Source organism: Brassica rapa, chromosome A09 (assembly GCF_000309985.2).
Source record: "Brassica rapa cultivar Chiifu-401-42 chromosome A09, CAAS_Brap_v3.01, whole genome shotgun sequence".
Lineage (NCBI taxonomy): Eukaryota > Viridiplantae > Streptophyta > Magnoliopsida > Brassicales > Brassicaceae > Brassica > Brassica rapa.
The window spans coordinates 15177089-15197623 of NC_024803.2; the positions used below are offsets into that span (position 1 = coordinate 15177089).

At 36.2% G+C, this 20535-nt stretch overlaps 5 protein-coding genes across 7 annotated transcripts; 1 reads left to right on the forward strand and 4 right to left on the reverse strand.

Annotated features, from left to right (window-relative positions):
- Window positions 1-390: 390 nt before the first annotated feature.
- Window positions 391-4822, forward strand: LOC103839502 (R3H domain-containing protein 2). Of its 3 annotated transcripts, XM_033279047.1 has the most exons (4): window positions 391-750; window positions 973-1068; window positions 1452-3663; window positions 3756-4822. In XM_033279047.1, the coding sequence occupies exons 3-4, from the start codon at window positions 2543-2545 to the stop codon at window positions 4561-4563; spliced, it is 1929 nt and encodes a 642-aa protein (XP_033134938.1). In that variant the 5' UTR covers window positions 391-750; window positions 973-1068; window positions 1452-2542; the 3' UTR covers window positions 4564-4822. The 3 variants fall into 3 exon arrangements, with proteins under 3 accessions (XP_033134938.1, XP_033134937.1, XP_009114247.1); XM_033279046.1 differs by having other exon boundaries at window positions 973-3663; XM_009115999.3 differs by lacking the exon at window positions 391-750 and having other exon boundaries at window positions 960-1068.
- A 6765-nt stretch (window positions 4823-11587) lies between these two features.
- LOC103839704 lies at window positions 11588-12088 on the reverse strand. The gene has a single exon (XM_009116191.1). It carries the CDS (start codon window positions 12086-12088, stop codon window positions 11588-11590), a length of 501 nt encoding a protein of 166 aa, XP_009114439.1.
- Window positions 12089-15324: 3236 nt separating this feature from the next.
- Window positions 15325-15957, reverse strand: LOC103839703. The gene has a single exon (XM_009116190.1). The coding sequence runs from the start codon at window positions 15955-15957 to the stop codon at window positions 15325-15327; it is 633 nt and encodes a 210-aa protein (XP_009114438.1).
- A 548-nt stretch (window positions 15958-16505) lies between these two features.
- Window positions 16506-18059, reverse strand: LOC103839500 (60S ribosomal protein L7-2). The gene is made up of 6 exons (XM_009115998.3): window positions 17800-18059; window positions 17596-17693; window positions 17464-17521; window positions 17213-17292; window positions 17033-17135; window positions 16506-16932 (listed from the first exon to the last, which is right to left on the reverse strand). The coding sequence occupies exons 1-6, from the start codon at window positions 17971-17973 to the stop codon at window positions 16717-16719; spliced, it is 729 nt and encodes a 242-aa protein (XP_009114246.1). The 5' UTR covers window positions 17974-18059; the 3' UTR covers window positions 16506-16716.
- Window positions 18060-18775: 716 nt separating this feature from the next.
- On the reverse strand, window positions 18776-19789 carry LOC103839499. Its single transcript, XM_009115997.3, has one exon. The coding sequence runs from the start codon at window positions 19487-19489 to the stop codon at window positions 19016-19018; it is 474 nt and encodes a 157-aa protein (XP_009114245.1). The 5' UTR covers window positions 19490-19789; the 3' UTR covers window positions 18776-19015.
- Window positions 19790-20535: the final 746 nt, after the last annotated feature.

The window sequence follows — 20535 nt, forward strand, 5'->3', positions numbered from 1 at the left end:
AAACTATATTAATACAAAATAAAATGGTAAATGTTTGATACAACAATAAATAATCATTTAATCAAAATTACATATATGTTTTTCGTCAAAATTAAATTTTATTAATTACATATTCAAAATTCATTAATTTTATTTTTAAATACAAAATATAATTTACCAATAAATCACATACAATTGTTAGATTGGAATATTGGATTATGTGAATTTTCATATCTTAAGATGATAAAATTTTGTAGAAACTCTTGTTCTATTGCTAATTATTAAAACCCGTAAGATTCGAACAAATATATATTAATATACTCCCATTAAAATTCTAAAGGAATTGAGAGTGAAAGAAATTGTTTTGAAAAAGAAAGGAATTTGAGTCATCTTTTATACAATAAAACAGAAGTCAATTGACATCTTTGTGAACGACACCTGTCATTTATATTTTCTAAACATTTTAATAGTTTTTAAACTTTTCGTTGTTTAAAAAAATTCTGTCAAAAAGCAGTTTTTGATTCCATTTATAAAAAAAAAAAAACAGATTATTCAGCAAAACTCTTCCTCCATTACCTCCACCCTCCCACGATTTCTATTTTCTTTTGCATATAAATAAACTTATACTTCCAATAACTCGAGGAAAGCTGTTTCAAGTAATTTCAAAAAATCTCAAACACAACATCAACTCAAACTAAAAAAGTTCAGCGTTCTATAAATTTAAGTTTGTTTAATCAAAGGTCAAGGAAAATTACAGTACTGCCAGATAAAGTATTCATATTTTCTTCATTCTCTTTTTCTTTTCTAATTTCTTTCTCTTAAAATCATTTTTTATTCATTTGGATCTTTTCTTTTCGTTTTCAACCAATTTATCTTTCTTTGATGCTTCCAGAAAAGGTCAGTACAAAATGCCTATTACAGTTCAGAGTAACATAAGTCATTCACAAGCATTTTAGTATATCATTGTAACATTTGTGTACTCTTCCGTTTCAGATGTGCAAAAAATTCAGGCTTAAGAAGTTTTTGACAGATCAAACTAGAGTTCCATTAAAACACTAGAATGAACCTATTTATCCAGGTTAATGTGAGGTACATGTTTCTTTTTTTGACAGAAACTAAGTAAAAGCACATGTGTTATCCATTATAAATCTGCAAGTTTTTACAGATGTAGTCGTCTATATAAATCTAGAATTTGATGTAATTTTTCTATTTTCAATTTGACAATCATTTTGCTCCTGCATAGCAGGGGCCATAATACTCATTTGTATATAAATTTCAATGAACCAAATTGTGTTTTGTTTTTTTTTTTGTTTTTGTTTTCCCTCTTTATTGTTTAGTCTTCTTCTTAAATTTACTTTTTGGGTTTGGAGTGTAGCAAAAGAAATCGAATGCAGGTTTATTCCTTTCATCCAGATTAAATATTTTCTTCTTCTCAGTTTGATAATATTTTTCTCGCATGATTCATTTTGCAGATGCCAGTTGAGTTTCTTCTATTTCAAAGCTTTGTTCGTCAGAAAAGAAAGGAAAATCAAAGCATTGTCAACAACCTAGGTAATGATAAGTATAAATGATTCTACTATATATATAAAGTATATTTAGGTATATTGTTCTTTTATTTTTCTTTGAAAAAGGAATAATTATTTACAAACCTGAGTTTTTTTCATTTGTTTTTTTTTTAGAAAACCAAACCTTAACTCGATTTAAAATGAGTGTGAGCATTTTGACACTTTTCTTTCAGTTACCTTTGGAAAATTTTGAGTGTTTTACAGCTTTTTCAGTGAATTTTTTGGTCTATCTTACCATTGAAAAATGTGAAGATGGTATATAGGTGCTCAACATATTGGTATTATAGCTTCCTGTAGAAGAAAGAAGTTTATCAGAGTATGGATGATGAGTCTAATTAGTTCAATAACATGTACATAGCAAAGGTAATAAAAATCAATTCTGTCTATTTGATTCTGCTTCGTTCCATAAAAAAAATGTTAAATAGTTAATGAATCTATCGTAAAGATATGAAACTAATCAAATTTGTTTTGTTTTTGGCAACCAAATTTATCATATCATATATAAATATAAAAATAAAAAAATTTAGAAAGTGCATATATTATGGTTTATGCAAGATCGTTTGTCATTATCTAAATAAAAAGTTCATAATATTTTAATAAGAAGTTTAATTTCTTTTTATGGCATGTGGAAGCTAAAATATTCTTCAATTTTTTTTTTTTTTGTTCCTAACTATTGATATCTATTTTCAGAGTTGATATTATTCTAAACAAATTTGAAGGATAAATATTTTCAAATTTAAAATAAAATGTATTAAGCATAGTAATGCCCATGCATAGCATGGGCCATAATCCTAGTTTGATCATAATTCAGTAAATCGTTAAAGCCGTATCTATATTTACCATAGATTACAATTAAGGGGAAAATCAGATAAGAAAAAGAGAAAAAGAAAATAGCTGCGCTGTACAAGTCGTGAACTAGCTGCTATAAACTCTCTCCCGAATCCCACTACACTTTGCCCTTTTTCAACTCTCTCTCTCTCTCTCTCTCTCTCTCTCCTATGGAACCACCGCCTCCTTCTCTCTCCTCCACCGTCGTTCCCGCAGCCACCTCTTCTATACCTCCTCCTCCTCCTCCTCACGTGCCATCATCTTACCCCGAGTCTCTAGACTCCTCCCCTAAGTCCCGCACCACCGATGCCTGGGACGATCTTCCTCCTCCCGCTGGCGGCGCCTCTTCCAAACTCCGTCTCATGTGCAGTTACAACGGCCACATCCTTCCCCGCCCGCACGACAAGTCGCTCTGTTACATGGGCGGCGACACTCGCATCATTGCCCTCGACCGCACCTCCTCCCTCTCTTCTCTCATCACTCGTCTCTCCAACACGCTACTCAACGGCCGCTCCTTCACGCTCAAGTACCAGTTACCCAGCGAAGATCTTGATTCTCTAATCTCCGTCACCACCGACGAGGATCTCGATAACATGATCGAGGAGTATGACCGTACGATCAGTTCCGCAAAGCCTTCGCGTCTGCGTTTGTTTCTCTTCACGGCGAAGCCTGAAGCTACTCAATCGATGGGTCAGATTCTAGAGAGTTCGGCTAAGAGTGACGATTGGTTCCTCAACGCTCTCAATAGAGGTTCCGATGTCAATCGTTTACTTGGCTTGGACGATGCCGGAGACAAAGATGACGATTGTAAACATCAGCAGCAGAAGCAACAGATTCAACAGCCTCCGCCTCCGCCTCCGCCTCCGCAGCAAGGAGGTCAAGATGTGCATAACTTGCCGGACTCTCCGATGCTGGATACATCCTCCTCGTTTGGATCAACTTCTTCCTCTCCCTCGCTCGCGAATCTACCTCCGATTCGTGTCCATGTAGAGGAAGCTAAGGGGATGCAGGATCAGAGGCTTGGAATCGAAGAACAGTTCGCACGATTCAACGTCGGGAATAAGCTTCAAGACGACGGATTCGCAGCGATCTCGTCTCCACCGCCGATGCCTGTGACTATCACTCTTCCTGCTGCTCCGGTGAATGCTACAACCGTCTCAAGTGAGGTCTTCTCCGACGACGGTGCTCCGGCTGGATACAGAAAGCCTCCGACTCCACGTTCACAGCCTACTCATCAGGTGAAATCGAACAGCGGTGGACACGAGATGCCGTCACCCGATTCTGTTTCCAGGTTCTCTCATCACTTACTTGAAGCTTCATGTGCCTTAGTTTTGATTGGTTAGATTCTGATTTGTTCTCCATGTGTTTGTTAAAATGCCTCAGTGATAGCAGCATGAACAATTCTGTGTTTCATCAAAGACCTTCTGTTTACCAAGAGCCTGTTTCTCAGATGCCTTCTTGTTCTTCCACTGTAGTTACTGGTCTGATTAATCCCTCCGATCCAAACACACTCTTATCTCATAATCAAAATCAGAATCGGAATCAGGACTCGGGCTACATCCTTCACCCTCAACAGCAACAGTTCATACACGCACCTCAGTACCTTCATCACCATCCCTCTACTGGCCTTCCTGTCCAAAGTTACATCCAGGTTTACCCTTCCCAGCCTCAGCAGTCCTTCCACATGCACCCTAGTCAACTAGATCACCAGCCTTACCCCTTTTATTATGCCACTGCTCCAGTCCCACCTAAGCCTTACAATATTCCTCTCACCCAATCTGGCAGTGTGAGTGATTCTCTAGGGTCTCTCCCTTCTAGCCATCCCCAGACGCTGCCTAATTCCACCATGATGGCTCCACCACCTAACAATCATTTGAGAAATACTCCGCAAGCTACGGGTGGTGCTCAGATTGTTCACCAGGTACCACCTATAAGTCAGCAGCAATTCATGGGGTATTCTCAGATTCATCACCCACCCCAGTCTGGTTCAGCTGGGATTCCCAACTATGGATATGAATATGTGGAAAATGCGCCTAAGCAGGTATACTACACGCAACAGATGGGTCACGCACAGTATCAGACAATGACCGGGCCTCCACCTGCCATGGTGTTGCCTGATGGCTCTCCTGTTGCTGCTAAGCTTCCAGCTGAGAACATGACTCAACAGATCCAGAGTTCACACCCATTGTGACACACAAGGAAGATGGATAACAATTTTGGATGAAGGAACTCGGGTTGGTTTCGGAACATATAAATGTATATCTTTTTTTTTCTCTCTTATTTTCTAAGTTGCTGCACTATCAAGTGTCTAGTTTCATGTTTGTTTATGGACTATGTCAAAATGTGTTGTGTGAGTAAGTATAAGGTAGTAGTGTTGCTTCTTTGTAATTTACATTATAGTTACGATGGATACTGGTTTCCTGGATCTTATATCATATTATTGTCATTCCCGGCTGGTGCATTGTTTTTAAAATTTGATCAAAAAAAAAAAAAGACCAGAGGGTAAGAGGTAAGACGCTTTTTAATGTCTCTCTATCACATACTTCAGGCTTGTGATTTTGTATATAAGTTCAGATCCTGACTGTGATTTTTGTGCACCAAACATTGACGCGCCGCTGACCCGATTGGGTTACAAAAATCTGAAATTTCTCTCAGTGGGTCAGCTCTCCATCCCTTGCAGTTAGTGATATAAAACCAAGAACTCCACAAAGTATGCGGTTATGTCCTCTTCTCCTAAAAAAATCTTCTTCTAACACTCTTTTAGCCTCGGCTTCAGGCTATAAATACTCTCAAAGAGCTCTCTTACTTGTCTATGGATTCTCATCAAAGATCTCTCTTTCTCAACTCACTCTCTCTTTATCTGCACTTGTGGATAGAGATGTCAATTGGGCTGTCCATGTCCAATGGGTATGTCCAAATTGACAAAGCAGTTTATTGGACATTATTTTTCTTAAGTCTAAATTGTACCTAGTCCAAATTGTCCAAACCCAAAATAGACCATTCCAAATGGACTGTCCGCAAGGCCCAAACAAAATGTATACTTTAATACTAAACTAGGTTAAGATCCGCGCCATGCGCGGAATGAACATTATATATAAAAAATATTTTATATATTATATGTTTATAACATATTATGAAATAATAAATATATATTGAATAATTAAAAAGTCATTATCTACTACTTAAATAATTAAATTAGTGCGAGCATATAAATAAATTTTATAAATCGAAAAAATATTTTTTTATTTGATATGATATATAATTAAATTTAAATGATAGTAATATATAGAGTATATGGTACATTTAAATATTAATATATATTAGATTATGTTTTTCGCTCATATTTTTTTGAGAAATTAGGCTCTATATACACCAAAAAATTTAATATTTGCAAACTACCCTAACACTAACTTTGACACTGTTGATATTTCTTTAATACAAAATTACCCCTGCCCAAACTATCTCCTTCTTTCTCTATCTTGTATATTCTGCCCGAACAATCTTCTTCATTCTCTCTATTTCTTGTATTTTCTTAAAATCACTCTACACAATTTCTTTTCTGTTAATCTACAAATGTTTTCTTCTGATCTTTTCTATTTTCAACGATGTCAATCAGTTTTAAATATGTATGTTTCAATTAACACATAATATGAATTTAACGTATATTAGCCTCATTCCAACTAGAAATCTTTATCTAGCTTTTCTATCCTTTTACTCAAATCTCAACCATGATATGAATATTCTAAGCAATTCCATTGCACATACATGTGAGATCTTTTCAATTCACTTGCTGGTAAAAGAACACAGTTGTATTTGATGGGCTGTATACTCAAGAAATAGTGGGTTTTCCCGACATTGATGAAACCTGAATCTAACCTTTCAGTTATGAAATTTTGTAGTCTATATTTTTTCAATTAACTGCTAATGGTTTGAGTAGATGCTAACAATAGAGTATTGTGAGCAGATGCATTTTTGGTTAGTTGTTACTTAACTGATGGATGTCGTTATTTTTTCACAATATATATTATCATTAGGTGATAAATATTTATCTTAGCTGTTACAAAACATATTGACAGTTTTTAAAAATTATTTGTAAGATGTTAGTAAGTAGCTTGTGACTGGTAAATAGTTTGTTAGATGCTATGAAAAAAGTTAACAGGTTAACAAGGTGTATAACAGTTACGTTGAAACTTTTTGTATTAATATTTTATAAAATATATTATCATTAGCCGATACATGTTTGGTTAACTGTTACAAAATATGTTACCGTTTTTATATCGATTGCTAAAATGTTAAAACTAGCTATTGTTAGCTGATATATATGTTTGTTAGAAGGTACAAAATATGTTATCGTGTTAACTTAATCATTATCTTTTCAACTATTATAATCCTAACGGTTAACAATTATTGTAGCACATATAAATCAAAAAAATATTTGATGTTATTGTTTATATATTTTTATATTAAATAAATTATCAACTAACAATTTCTATAATATGTAATGTAACAACTTACCTTTAAACGTACTTTATTAACATTCTAAATAATATAGTGTATTTCTTCTCTCCTTATATATTGTGTTTTCTCTCTCCTCATAACTATTTGCAGTTTGCTAAAGCAGTATAATCCTAAAATAGTCACAATTCCTTTGGAAGATTTGGGTTTCTTTGAGACCATGATTCACTTGCATATTTGGCACATCCAACATCGACATTATTGGATATGACGGTGATGAAGATGTAGTGTGGAAGATCAGGTTAATATAGAAATAGTATGACGATTATAATTGATTATGAGATTGACTGCAAGCTTTTAAAAAAAAATTGCTTCAATGAAGATTGGGAATAAATTAACCGTGAGAAGAAAGAGTTGCAGGAAAAAGAGATAAATGTGAGGATGGGGGATGGGGAAAGAGAGAGAGAGAGAGTTGAAAGGTTTGGGGCAGGGGTAAAACAGTTAATCTATGCTTAAAGTGCTACAGAGATTTTTGTTTTACATACCCATAGGGTACTTCACCAATTTTGACTTCAATTCAGTATATCTAGCAAATTGTCTCTATTTTTTTATCATTTGTATATGTTATAGGAAAAAGTCTAAATTAGTGATAACAAAATTTCCATTGTGGGATTAATGGTTTAAGTAATTTATAATATTTTAAAAAATTAAGTTGTCAACATTTTTTCAAATTTTTTATCAAAAAATGTTCAAAGTAAATTTCAAAATTAAGATATTTATGTATTTTTATATGGCATATAGTTTAATTTAAAATGATACATATATTTATATATCTTTTATTTTTGATACTTATTAAATGAGACTTTCAACTTATATTATTTTTTCAATTATTTGTATCATGTCATAACAAAAGTTTTAAATCATAGATCATAAAATTTGAATGTGAAACTTTTAACAGTTTTAGAAATTTATACTCGCTTTTAAAAATTAAAAATATAATATATAAATAATTTTTTTAATTTTTATTATATGGTTACTATGATTGTTTAATTTATTTTAATAGCTTAAAGTTGAACAAATATAATTATAATACATACTTATTTTTATCAAATCTTTATTATTCAAAATAATTAATTGTCATATATACTTTAGCCACATTAGGTGATTCCTTAATCTTATTTAAGGAAATAATGAAGCACATTAATAATGCATTTATTGTGGTTTAATAAAAAGCTTATTATATATTTAGATGGACCAACTTCTTTCTATAAGGATTCTAAGAATCATTCTAGTGATGACACGTGGCTACAAAAAAATGTTACAATGCTTCTCAAATAATATATAGGTGATCTATAAAAAAACATAATTTTTCTATTCAATTTATATAAAAGTACATATACAATGTGAGAAATGTGATTTTACGATTTTAACAAGAAACCACAATTTTGCAAATTTAACGAAAACATGATTCTGCAAATTTATGGAAAAACGTGATTTTGCGGTTTTGGCGGGAAAACGCGATTTTTGTGGTTTTGGTAGGAAAACACGTTGAGGTCTTGGAGGGGGAAACGAGATTTTGCGGTGTTGGCGGGAAAATGTGATTTTATGGTTGTGGCGAGAAAATGAGATTTTGCGGTTTTAGCGGAAAACATGATTTTATGGTTTGGTGGAAGAACACGATTTTGCGGTTTTGGCGGAAAACACACAATTTTGCGGTTTTGACGGAAAACGCAATTTTGCGGTTTTGGCGGAAAAACATTATTCTGTAGTTTTGGCAGAAAAACGCGATTTTACATTTTTGGCGGGAAAACGTGATATTATGGTTTTGGTGGAAGAACATGATTTTGCTGTTTTGGAGGAAAAACACGATTTTGCGGTTTTGGCGGGAAAACATGATTTTGCGGTTTTTGCGGGAAAACATTATTTTGCAGTTTTGGTAGAAGAACGTGATTATGTGGTTTTGGCGGGAAAACGTGATATTATGGTTTGGTGGAAGAACATGATTTTGCGGTTTTGGCGAGAAAACATGATTTTGCGGTTTTGCCGGGAAAACATTATTTTGCAGTTTTGGTGGAAGAACGTGATTTTGTGGTTTTGGCGGGAAAATGAGAGTTTGCAAATTTATGGGAAAACATGATTTTACGGTTTTGGCGGGAAAACGTGATTTTATGGTTTTGGTGGGAAAATATAATTTTGTAAATTTGGCGGAAAAATACGGTTTTTTTTCTGATTTCTCAAATCTTCTTCTAACACTCATCAAAGAGCTCTCTTACTTGTTTATAGATTCTCATCAAAGATCTCTCTTTCTCAACTCACTATGTCTTTATCTGCACTTGTGGATCGTTAAAAGAGCATCAATAGATCCAAACACACCAGCAAAATATCTTTACCACAACAATTTCAATTTGCACGGATGCAGACCATATTGAGGTTACAGGATAAATTCGTCTTTGGTCAACAAATTTTTTTTATTTTTGAATGAATGTAAAATTTATTCAAACAAAAAACTTCCGTTACATCTAGTGCATCTATTTTTAATTCTTAAAAAGATCAAAAGAATTAAAAAAAACTCAAAGAAATCCTATCAACACTTCAACTTATAATCTTGGAGCCAAACCAAGCACATAAGCCTTCCTCAAGATACTTTTTACTCTTTCCTTTCACTGCAAGTAGCTTCAGTCGAATGAGCTTGTCTACACATTTGGTCAACACTCTCTTTTCCCTTGGTTGCTCACCATGCCTATGATCATTCCTCTCCCTCCATACACTATGCACTAGAGCTTGGAAAGTATACCGAATAATAAATAATTCAGTGGCAGAGAAGCTAGACACTACAAAAAAAATACTATATTATGACAATTTTTTTAGTAACAATGTTAAATAATCCGTAACAATAAAGATATTGTGACATAATTGTGACAATTTGAAAACAGTTACAATACCATCGTCACAAATGTTTCTTAGTAACAAAATTGTCAGTGTTTGCGACACATTAATACAGTAATGATTCAGTCACAAACAGTAACAATATATACAAGTAACAAATTGGTTATAATTACCAACTAAAAATAATGTCACAAAACTGTCATATTATGTGACTGCGATAACGTGTTAACTCCGTCACTCATTACAACGGAACTTTAGTCTTAAACTGTCACAAATAAAGACTGAAAAATCATCACAAATGTGTCTTCAGTTACGACTACCTGTTAGTCACAAATTTGTATATTTTATAACTTAAATATCATCATAAAGCCATTGCAATTAGTTACTACTTTGTCCTAGTTTTTTCACTAATTCATGAAGTGTTGCAGTTACTTATGTGTTGATAGAAGCATCTAGTCGTTTGAAGCTATTCATTATTTGTAACTAGAATATACAAAAATACAATACAAGATAACATTCATATAGACAATAGCGTTAACAACTTAACACTTTATGATTCTTGCACAGAAAGCAAACGATATGGAGACTTCCTATACTATGATATTTTCGATTCAGATCCGGCCATAATCTCTAAACAAAATCTAACAGTGAAATTGTCTTCGTCTTCTTCGATGATTTCTTTTACCCCGACCTCGATCTGCTCCACCTCTTCCCTTGACTGGGCAATCTTACTTCTCCATTGTTCTCCTTACTGACCATGCTGCCGGCAAACACCACCTCAGCGTCAAGGATGAATGATGATAGTATCGGAGAGAAACTCCTTCGATTTTTTTAACCATAACGATAAGCTCTCTCTCTAAGCCAGCGGCAGCTTTAGATTTTTGTGGAGTGCAAGAAAGTCTGTACATATATATACAGAGGCACCTCTTTTTAGGGTTACATAATAATAGATTTTAAATGGGCTTTAAGGATATAGGTAAAATAATTAACTGTAAATATTATTAAGTCTCATGATTTTTGTGTCACGTAATATTGTAGAGGGAATTATATATTAAAACAATTTGGTACAAATTATATATATATATATATATATATGTATTGTAGAGGGTATTATATATAAAAAGTTAGTATTTCTCTTTCATTTTTGACTAAATATTTTTATCTAATAGAAAAACAATTCTGTACAAATATCAATCAAAATAATGATTTAAAATATAATATGATATGTTCATTTTTGTTATAAAGAAAGTATATATACGAATGACTAAAATGATAATAAGTAATTTTATATAATACATTAGAAATACAATGAACTTGTTAATTACATCATTTGGTTGCAGTCTGCTACAAATAAAAAAAATTTGCATTCGTACTACTAACTCATGTTTAGTCACCCTATCATCATAAACTAAGACAACCAATTCATAACAAATAACAAAGTTCTGACCATGCATTTGGTCATAATATTGTCACCCTTAGTTACAACTATCACTTTTGTCACAGTTTTGTTTCTAATTGGGACGAAATTTAGCTACAGTTAAAATAGTTATAACATTGTGACAAAATAACAACGTATTTGTCACATAAAATTTTGGTTACAATATTGTATCAACAATGTCACAAATCTGTGATAAATATTATCAGTACCAAAATTTAGTCACAATATCTCTATTTTCTTGTAGTGAGATCTTGACTGGGAAATAATATCTAGAATATCATTCCATTCGACTGTGAATCCCTCCAATTAGTTCCTTCCACACCTTACTCGAGTGACGAAATTTGAAAAAGAGATGATGACAGGTTTCCTGCTCATCTTGACATAGTACACAAGTGGTATCCAAAGAAGTGTTCCACTGCTGCATTCTATCACAGGTTTACAGTCTGTTTCTAATTGCAACCCACAGTATGAAGGAGAATTTAGGAGTTGACTGTGGAAACCACACTCCCTTATTCCAGTTACAACTCGGTTGCGCCTGTCTCATACATAACCACGTCTTTTTTGTAGAAAAAGTGTTTGCAAATCGATTTCCATCTTGTCTCCATAGGGCCATATCATCATCATCATAGTTGCTTCTGCTTCTGCTTCTCAACGCTTCAAGTTCACGCTCAACTTCATTAAGAACATCCAATTTATGCCTTCTTGTACGATGAGTTGAAAGCACCTCTCCGACACAAGCATTTTCAGTTATACCCAGACCAATAGTACCCCTTTCACCAAGCAAATCTTTAAGACATCCAAGAGGAGACCAAGAATCATACCAGAAAGAAGTATCTTTTCCATTGTGAACTTCCATCCGAAGATAATGCTTTGCAAGATCCCTAAGTTTCAGAATTTTCCTCCACATCCATGATCCTGCATTGACATTATTCTTCATTGACCAGAAGGAGCCTTTCCGTATTAAATAGCATTGGATCCACTTAACCCATAGTGAGGATCGATTGGAGAACAGTCGCCAAAGCAATTTCAGACAGAGAACAGTGTTGATCTCCTTAAGTGGTATGAGCCCCAATCCATCTTTTTTCTTTGGCAACATACATCACACCAACGGACCTTTGCTTTACTTTTTTTTTAACTCTGGCCCCGACCATAGAAATGCAGAACATAGTCTCTCAACTTCTTTTAAACAACTGCCAGGTAGCCGAAATGCAGACATCCAGAAGTTAGCCATACTGGTGATAACATAGTTAATCAGCTGCAAACGACCCCCATATGATAGTAACCTTCCAGTCCAAGAGCTCATCCTCTTCCTTATTTTTTCCACCAGCGGCATATAGTCACTAACTGTCATCCTTCGAGAAAGTAAAGGTAGCCCCAAGTAACGAACATGCAGCTTTCCAGAAGCAAAAGGAAAGCAATTGAGGATATCAGCTTCTTGGGTTTCAGAGAGCCCTGCTGTATATAATGTAGATTTCTCCAAACTGATCTTTAAACCCGAGATAGCAGCAAAATCTTCAAATATCTTAAGCACATTTTCTACTGATCTTCTAGTACCATCAGTGAATACCAAAAGATCATCAGCGAAACATAAATGTGTAAGCAGAATATTTTGACATTTAGGATGATACCCTATGACCCTTCTCGCTGCAGCTTTATCCAGAAGTTGAGAAAGCACATTCATACATATAACAAACAGGTAAGGGGATAAAGCACAACCCTGCCGTAGCCCACGTTTACACTGGAAAACCCCCGCTAATTCTCCATTAACCTGGACTGAGAAAAAGAAGTGCAGACACAGAGTTTTATCCAATGCACAAATTCCTCTGGCATGTTGAGAGCCCTCGGTGTATTCAGTAGAAACGGCCAGTGCACAGAATCAAAAGCTTTGGCAATATCAATCTTCATAGCGTATCTGGCCGAGACATCCTCTTTGTGATAGTCTTTTACTATTTCAGTGGCTAACAAGAGGTTCTCAACAAGCAATCTATCTTTGACAAATGCTGATTGATTGTAAGAGATACAGCCAGGAAGGGTACCTTTCAATCTGTTGGCGATGACCTTTGAAATCACTTTGTAGAGAACATTGCAGCAAGAGATTGGCCTATAGTCTCTCATCTCTGTTGCATTGCCCTTCTTTGCCACCAACGCCAGAATAGTAGTATTTAAGCCTTTTGGCAAGAAACCCTTACTGAAAAATGATTTCACTGCAGTAGTGAGATCCCCACCAATGATAGTCCAGGAAGCTTTGAAAAATTCAACAGTGAAGCCATCAGGTCTTGGAGACTTATTGCTCGGCATCCCCATCACTACTTTTCTTATCTCTTCAGTCGTTACCGGCTTTATCAGTTGAGCTCTCTCCTCATCTGAACATCTGAAAGGTTGGAAACTTTGTAGCTCTTCTACTGATATATCTTGAATATCAGGAGGTTCTAAGGAGAGAAGATCACTAAAGAACTTCTCAGCTTCAGCCTTAATATCTTCCTGAGATGTGACAACTTCCCCAGATTGACATTTTATCTCTCTTATAGCATTAATAGCCTATCTAACTTTCACAGCATTATGAAATACTTTATTGTTACCATCTCCCACTTGCAGCCAGTGCATTTTAGATCGCTGCTTCAACACTCTCTCCTCAATGGCCGAAATTCTTTGCCATCTCTCTTCCACTATTAACTCCTCATGTATACTCGCAAACGTAGGGTTCATCATCAATTCCTCCTGCTTCTTACAAAGTTCATTATACGCTTCTTTAACCTTCATCGTCAGCTTTCCGAGTTTTTCCTTGCTCAACTGTCTGATTAGCGGCTTCAAAGCTTTAAGTGACTTCGAAAACCGGAAGAGAGCAGATGTGGATTGAAACAAAGGCTGATTTGTGCTCCAATACCCTTCAACCAGTTGAAGAAATTCCGGCATCCCTGCAACAGCATTTGTAAATTTAAAAGGCCTCCTTTTCCCCACTGCCTCTGCTTGCAAATGAAATCTCCCTCGAAGATGATCAGAACAACCCTCAGCTTCAAATACTCCATAGGCTTTGTCCTGCTTTCTCAACCAAACATCATTAACAAGGAAACGATCCAATTTCTTACAGATAAGACCCTCCTCACGCTTATTACACCAGGTGAATTTAGGTCCTTGACTTCCCAAATCCACAAGTCTACAATGCTGGACAATATTCTCAAATTCTTGCATCCCCCCTGTGGTAAGACCTGAATCTTCGTAACTAGAATGCTCCTCCTCGTCAAGAATTTTGTTAAAGTCACCCATAATTAACCACTGCTTATCCCTGAACATTGCTGAATCCTTATGAGCTTTGATATCAGACCATAACTCCCTTCTATCCTCCATTAAGTTTTCTCCAAGAACTCCTCAGTTCTCCTTCAAGTAACACTGAGACTGTTATTATTTGACTTGACTTAAACAAAGGGGTAAGTCGCGTCTGAGGACTCCACATAACCCAAATTCTACCCTTTCTGTTGAACTCATAATTATTAATCCAAGAACAACCATTAAACACCGAAGAAACAATCTGCTTCGCCTTACTTTCCTTCACTCTTGTCTCCAATAAACATCCAAACTTCAAATCTTTATTCCGAATCCAGCTCCTCACTACCTCATGCTTTGAACTCTTATTAAAGCCTCTAATATTCCAGAAGAAACCTGTCAGTGAGAGCCTTTACGGGAGACTTTTCTTCCTTGATTACCAGGAACAGAATTTTCAGGCACAAACTTATGGTACGTCTTTGAAGATCTCGGCAGAGAAGGTCGAATGACATTAACCATGTCTGGCTTGCGCTGATTATCCTTTCCTGACTCGCTTCGCACAATATCACAGTAAGTTGGTGATTTCATAACAGACTCCTTCTGCATTTCTTCTGTTGTGCCCTCCACATCACTTATGTTTTCCTCCAGATGTAATACAGCATCACCACTATCTTCATCCATTTTATTTCCTTCACTAGTTATGGTAACCCCCGTCTCCACGTCCTCTCTATTATTGACTTCCAAATCCTCCATTTTATTTTCGTCAACCTGCACCATAACTTCCTCTCACTCCTCTACATTAACCAGATCCCCATTTTCATTAATCTTATTGAGCACCATAAATCTGGAAGGTGTCAACAACTGAACCTGACCAAATTTAAGAGCTCTCTTAGTCGGACTACGGCTATGACCTCAAGACCAACCCTCTTCTATCTGACCTTCTTCCATTTCTGAATCTATTTTCTCGACAGTTTCCTCCCTAGTCTTCTTCTCCTTCGCATTCGTTTTCTGTGTCAAACCCCCCTTAAGCTGATCAGCCAATCCAACTCCATCTTTCTTATTCATAACACAAGATTTCTCAGCATGCCCCCATTTTTTACAGGTATGACATCGTAAAGGAAGCCATGGATAATCAAACTCCACTAAAGATGATTTGCCGTTTTTTGTGAAATTTATCTTGGTGGGCAATTCCTGAGATAAATCAGCATTCACAAATATCTTGGCAACCTCAAAGTTAGAACAAGAGGCAGTATCAGGATGAAGTCTTACTGGATGCTCCACTGAACTCGTGATAAAGCTCAATCCTTGCCAAGAAAACATGTTCATGGGAACATTTTTAAGATGAACCCATAAGGGAATAGACTTGACTTCCGACTTCTCCTTTAGTTCTTCAGGAGTCCATTTTGTGACCACCAAAAGGATGTTCGCAATGTTCCACATGCCTCTTCTAAGAATCCTAGCTCTCATTATCGGATTCAAGATTTTAAACTTCTTGAATCTATCTCGTAGACCTCTATCCTTTGTGAGCTCTCCCCTAGAGTCCATATCTTGTTAACAATGGCATGAACCTTTCTAATGTGAGGGGCCGAATTAAGGAATTTTCCAATAAGAAAATCTTCCCAAAGAAGATTCGCATCATCAATGACAGCATCTGGAATTTCTACAACTGTTTGCCCATCCTTCTCTGTAATATCTCATACCTCTTCAGAATCTTTTTATCTTTCGCGATTTCTACCCACGAAGAACTTTTTGAAGACCTTTTATTCTGTACTTGAACCGAGTTTCAGTAGTCTCAGATCGCACCTGCTTCTCTAGATCTCCCCCAATCACCTTCGATCCACCTTGCTTCACTAAATCTCCGTTCGACTCCAATCCCCCGTGCCCCAGATCCAAAACCTTTTCTATAACCGCTCTATTTCCTGATCCTTCCTGACCGTCAATAACCCCCATCGGAGAGCCAGACAAGTCCGGCGGAACCGCCGTATCCATATTGTAACTGTGCGATCGTTGATCGTTTATGATCCAACGGCTATTATGGTCAACAAAGTTGACTTTGAACTAAAACAGTTTGTACTCAAACATGAAGGCCGACATTGATTGAGAAATAATTCCATTTAATAAAGGATACTAAGTAGAACTATTTCTTAAAAAAGAAATCGTACAAATACTCGCAGTCTCGAAAACTAAGATGCAAAGACAATAATAAAAGAGAGCTCAAAATGTCTTGACTAACAAAAATAGCAAAATCCAGGAGTAGTGAAAACAAACAGATCATAAGACTCGAGAATGGAAAACAAGACATCTCTAATTCATCCTCCTGATAAGCTCATTGATGAAGTTTTCACGGTTTCCAGCATCACCACCTTCAACGTAGTGATTCCTCTTCTTCTTGAGACCACCAAGCGGTGCCTTGAGCTGGAATGGCCACAGGAAGTTGTTAGCCTCCTTGAAATGAGGTCCAACTGTTAGAATCTCGTGGATCAAGTCCTCAGTGCAGATGATCCCATGTTTACCCAAACCCTGTTATTGTAACAGGAAACAAAAAAAAATCATCACTTTACCTCATTCATAGCAAGAGTAACATTAAAGAAGGTAGGACCAAAGAGACAGGATAACTAACCTGCTCTACGATAGAGTTGTCAGTCAAAGCCACCCTCTGGGAGTTGAGCTTTCCGTATCCTCTCTTGTAGATCAATTCCTTAACACTCTTCAAGTTAGGGAACCTGTTTAAAGGAGAGAAAGATCACTACAAGTTCTTATCATGGCAAAAGACATAGGCTTGTAAGGATAAGATGTATACCCGTAGGTCACATAGGGCTCAACACGACGAAGCATGTTCATTGTAGCCTTGTTGACTTTGAGAAACACACCGTTGAATATCTGCGTTACGTTAACATCAATTTAAAGCATTTCTTGATTCTAATGTCAAGACAAATCAACAAAGCTCAGCCCTTTGTCACTAAAGCTATGTTCAATACCAGAAGAACATAACTGTCTAATGTCACAATACCAAACACTAAAAAACCAAAGGAATAGTATGTTCAGACATACCTGTCTCAAACGCAAAAGCTGAAGAATTTTCTTTGTCTTCGGGTCAATAGCATTGATACTGCAAATCAAAGAAACAAAACATAAGAAAACAAAATAGATCATTTCTATGGCAATAACAAAGGTAAAACATACCCACGAATACGGATGATGAACAAGAGCTTAGCTTCAGGGTCAACATAGAAACCTCCTTTAAGCTTAGCCTCACGTTTCAAAGAGATCAACTCCTTCTCCTATACAAGGAGACAATACTTCATTTACACAGAACCAAAGCTAGCACGACATGTCCAAAACAAAGTAATACATGTTCAGCTTCTCGATTTGGATCTAATTAGTTACCTTCTCGGCGTACTCCTTGGCGTACTGCTCGGCCCTTTTGTAGATAAGCTTCCTGTTGGCGGCGTTCGTCTTCTTGGCTGCTTCAGCGTTCTGCTTCTTCGCCAGGGCCCACTCCTCCTCTCTCTTCCTCTTCTTCAGGACTGACTCCGGAACTACAACCTTTGATTCTGTCATTTCTGATGAAGAAGAAACCGACACTAACCTCTGTCGTGCTTTGAATCAAACGGAGTTCCAAACACACTGCGGCGATGAGTGACTTTATATATGCCCACTCACTCGAAAAATATTAGGGTTAAGTAGATTATAAATGGGCCTCATACGCCTGAGGTCCGGTCCATTAAGAAGCGCTTGATGTTTCATAGCTTGCGGACAATAAACATTAAACACAAACGCTCTTGTTTGGGTTGGAGTTAAGATCCCAAAGTTGCTTGTAACCTTCCTTAGTCTCTGATTTTGAAAAGTGTATATTTTTTTCTCTAAATTTTGTAATGCGCACACATATATTTGTGAATATTGGCGTCTTCTAATAGAATTTTATGGTAAGAATTGTTTTGGAAGAATTGAAGATGAATAAAACTAATTTTGTTCAATCTGTTAATCCATTCCAACATTTTACATGTATAAGTGAAAGAGTATATATACAATCACATTGATCTTTTGTGCAAGTGAAAGGAAGGTACTCATATGGCACGCCTATAATATACCATTGTGTTTGAGGCAACCAGCACAAATCAGTTTCTCCACCCAACCGGAAACTCACTTCATACCGTATCCCTCCACCAGCTCCCGGAGCTTCTCCGCCGTGAATTTCCCACATTAAAGGCACGACCTCCACCGGAAGAGCCAGCTTTACTTCCAACAGAAAGGTACAATCTTCGACTCGTCAACAATCACCACGAACAACAGTGGATAAAGTTCGGGCTAGTTAATGTAACCAAAGTAAAACAAAAATAACATAATAATAAACGTTGTATGACGTATTATCCTCTCTCTTTTTTTTGTCACATTGGCATATAATAAAGCAAGAAATTTACACAAACTTGATGAAAGAAAGAATAAATTAATTACACGATTTTTAAACATATATCTTAAGCTAAAGTAAAAAAATCAGATAAATAATATAAAGAATATTATGTGTGTTTACAGTATACATAACCAACAAAAAAAAAAGAGTGTGGGTAAGTAAAAGGAAAAAAAGTGAAATGGGCCGAGCAGATCAGCCCACGTGACCCGAAGTTGCGGCGGCGAGAACCCACTGGAGGAGGTCAAGAAGGCGAAAGGCTAAAACAGAGGAGGAAACGGGAACACTAACGATGAGGAGAAGCAGCGTTGCGATTGCAACTGTGGGCCGAGAATTCATGAGGAAGCTCTGGAGAAGACCAACGGATTCGCAGATGACAGAGTCGTAGCTGCTGTAGAAACGCTTCTCCCAATCCATCCAGTGAGAAGGAGGCTCGTAGTTTCTCTCAACCATCTTCATCTCGTGGATGCGTTTCCTCAGAACGATCATGTTCTCGTCCACCAGTCTCCCTCCTCCGTAGTAATGGTCCTTTCCTGAAGACGCAGCCGCAGAAACGCTCATCATCATCTTCTTCTTCTTCTTAATCATCATTTTATTCGCGGAAAACACCAATGGATGGAACCTGAGAGGTGATATCAAAGCCGACGAAGAGATCATTGTAGCTTCCATTGTTTATGTTTGTTTGGAATGTTTGAAGGAGATCGTTGTTGTTGGTTGGAGAAGGTAATGGACAAGTGGAAATGTATTTATAACCAAATAATAATTTGGATAAAAGTGGGGGATTATATGATTATTGATTAGCGCGTTGCCACCACTTGCCAATCTCATCAATTTGATGAGTAGGAGGACCCACTTTTCCTTACTTCCACGTCTTTTTTCTTTTCTTAACTCCCTCTCAAGATTCGGTGATTCCATTTAAATCTTCTTACACGTCTTTTACTATTCATCTATCAAACCAATTTTGTATTTAACATTTTTTTTTTTTCGGAACCATTGTATACAGTATTAACCCCTGTTCTAAAACGCGTCTGCAGCGACCGCTTAATCGGCGATTAAACGTGAATCGGTAAGCTATTGTGGCGTTTTGCCCCAATTCGTCCAAAAACTCGGATTCTTCACAAAAGGTTCAATTTTTCTAAATTGTAAGCTCTAAATCATAAGTTTTCTGTGAATCTATCATAATTAGGGATAAACATCAGAAAAATCAGTGAAAACGAAGGAGAATCGCGAAAAAAAAAAGTTGAAACACACAGAAATAAACATCACCACGCCTCGAACCCGCGCCTGTACTTAAACATAAGACCCCCGAACCAATAGACTAACATGAAATCTTGTGAAGCTTGGACAAATAATAATATATATACCAAACATAGATAAAATTAATTCCTGATTAATCCCGGATTTTTTCTCAACTCGCTAGGCCCGGATTACCGCACGGATAGCGGGTAGCGAATTTCCTGTTAATATTATTAACATATCTATGTTTTCTTTAGACTACTTTCGTTGCAGCGCTCTTGTACATTAAAGTTGAAAAATAGTCGATGATCTATCCATTTTGACCTATGTTTTTTTAATGAGATTAGTCGATGATATCGATTTAATATGTGATCAGTTTATGACATAGCTAGTCGCATTAGTTATTAGGATATGTTAATGCATGCATAATGAGAAAGGAAAGTTGACATGTATTGACGAGGATATTACGATCGATGCAT

What these genes read in the sequence shown, in the direction of transcription:
- LOC103839500 (XM_009115998.3), bottom strand. Translation starts at nt 17,973, where the DNA reads ATGACAGAATCAAAGGTTGTAGTTCCGGAGTCAGTCCTGAAGAAGAGG. An exon ending in TTCATCATCCGTATTCGTGG is followed by an intron (nt 17,522 to 17,595) that starts GTATGTTTTACC and finishes TTTGATTTGCAG; the next exon opens with TATCAATGCTATTGACCCGA. An exon ending in AGCTTTTGCGTTTGAGACAG is followed by an intron (nt 17,293 to 17,463) that starts GTATGTCTGAAC and finishes AACGTAACGCAG; the next exon opens with ATATTCAACGGTGTGTTTCT.
- LOC103839499 (XM_009115997.3), bottom strand. Translation starts at nt 19,489, where the DNA reads ATGGAAGCTACAATGATCTCTTCGTCGGCTTTGATATCACCTCTCAGG.
- LOC103839502 (XM_033279046.1), top strand. Translation starts at nt 2,543, where the DNA reads ATGGAACCACCGCCTCCTTCTCTCTCCTCCACCGTCGTTCCCGCAGCC. An exon ending in TCACCCGATTCTGTTTCCAG is followed by an intron (nt 3,664 to 3,755) that starts GTTCTCTCATCA and finishes AAAATGCCTCAG; the next exon opens with TGATAGCAGCATGAACAATT.
- LOC103839704 (XM_009116191.1), bottom strand. Translation starts at nt 12,088, where the DNA reads ATGAAGAATAATGTCAATGCAGGATCATGGATGTGGAGGAAAATTCTG.
- LOC103839703 (XM_009116190.1), bottom strand. Translation starts at nt 15,957, where the DNA reads ATGGACTCTAGGGGAGAGCTCACAAAGGATAGAGGTCTACGAGATAGA.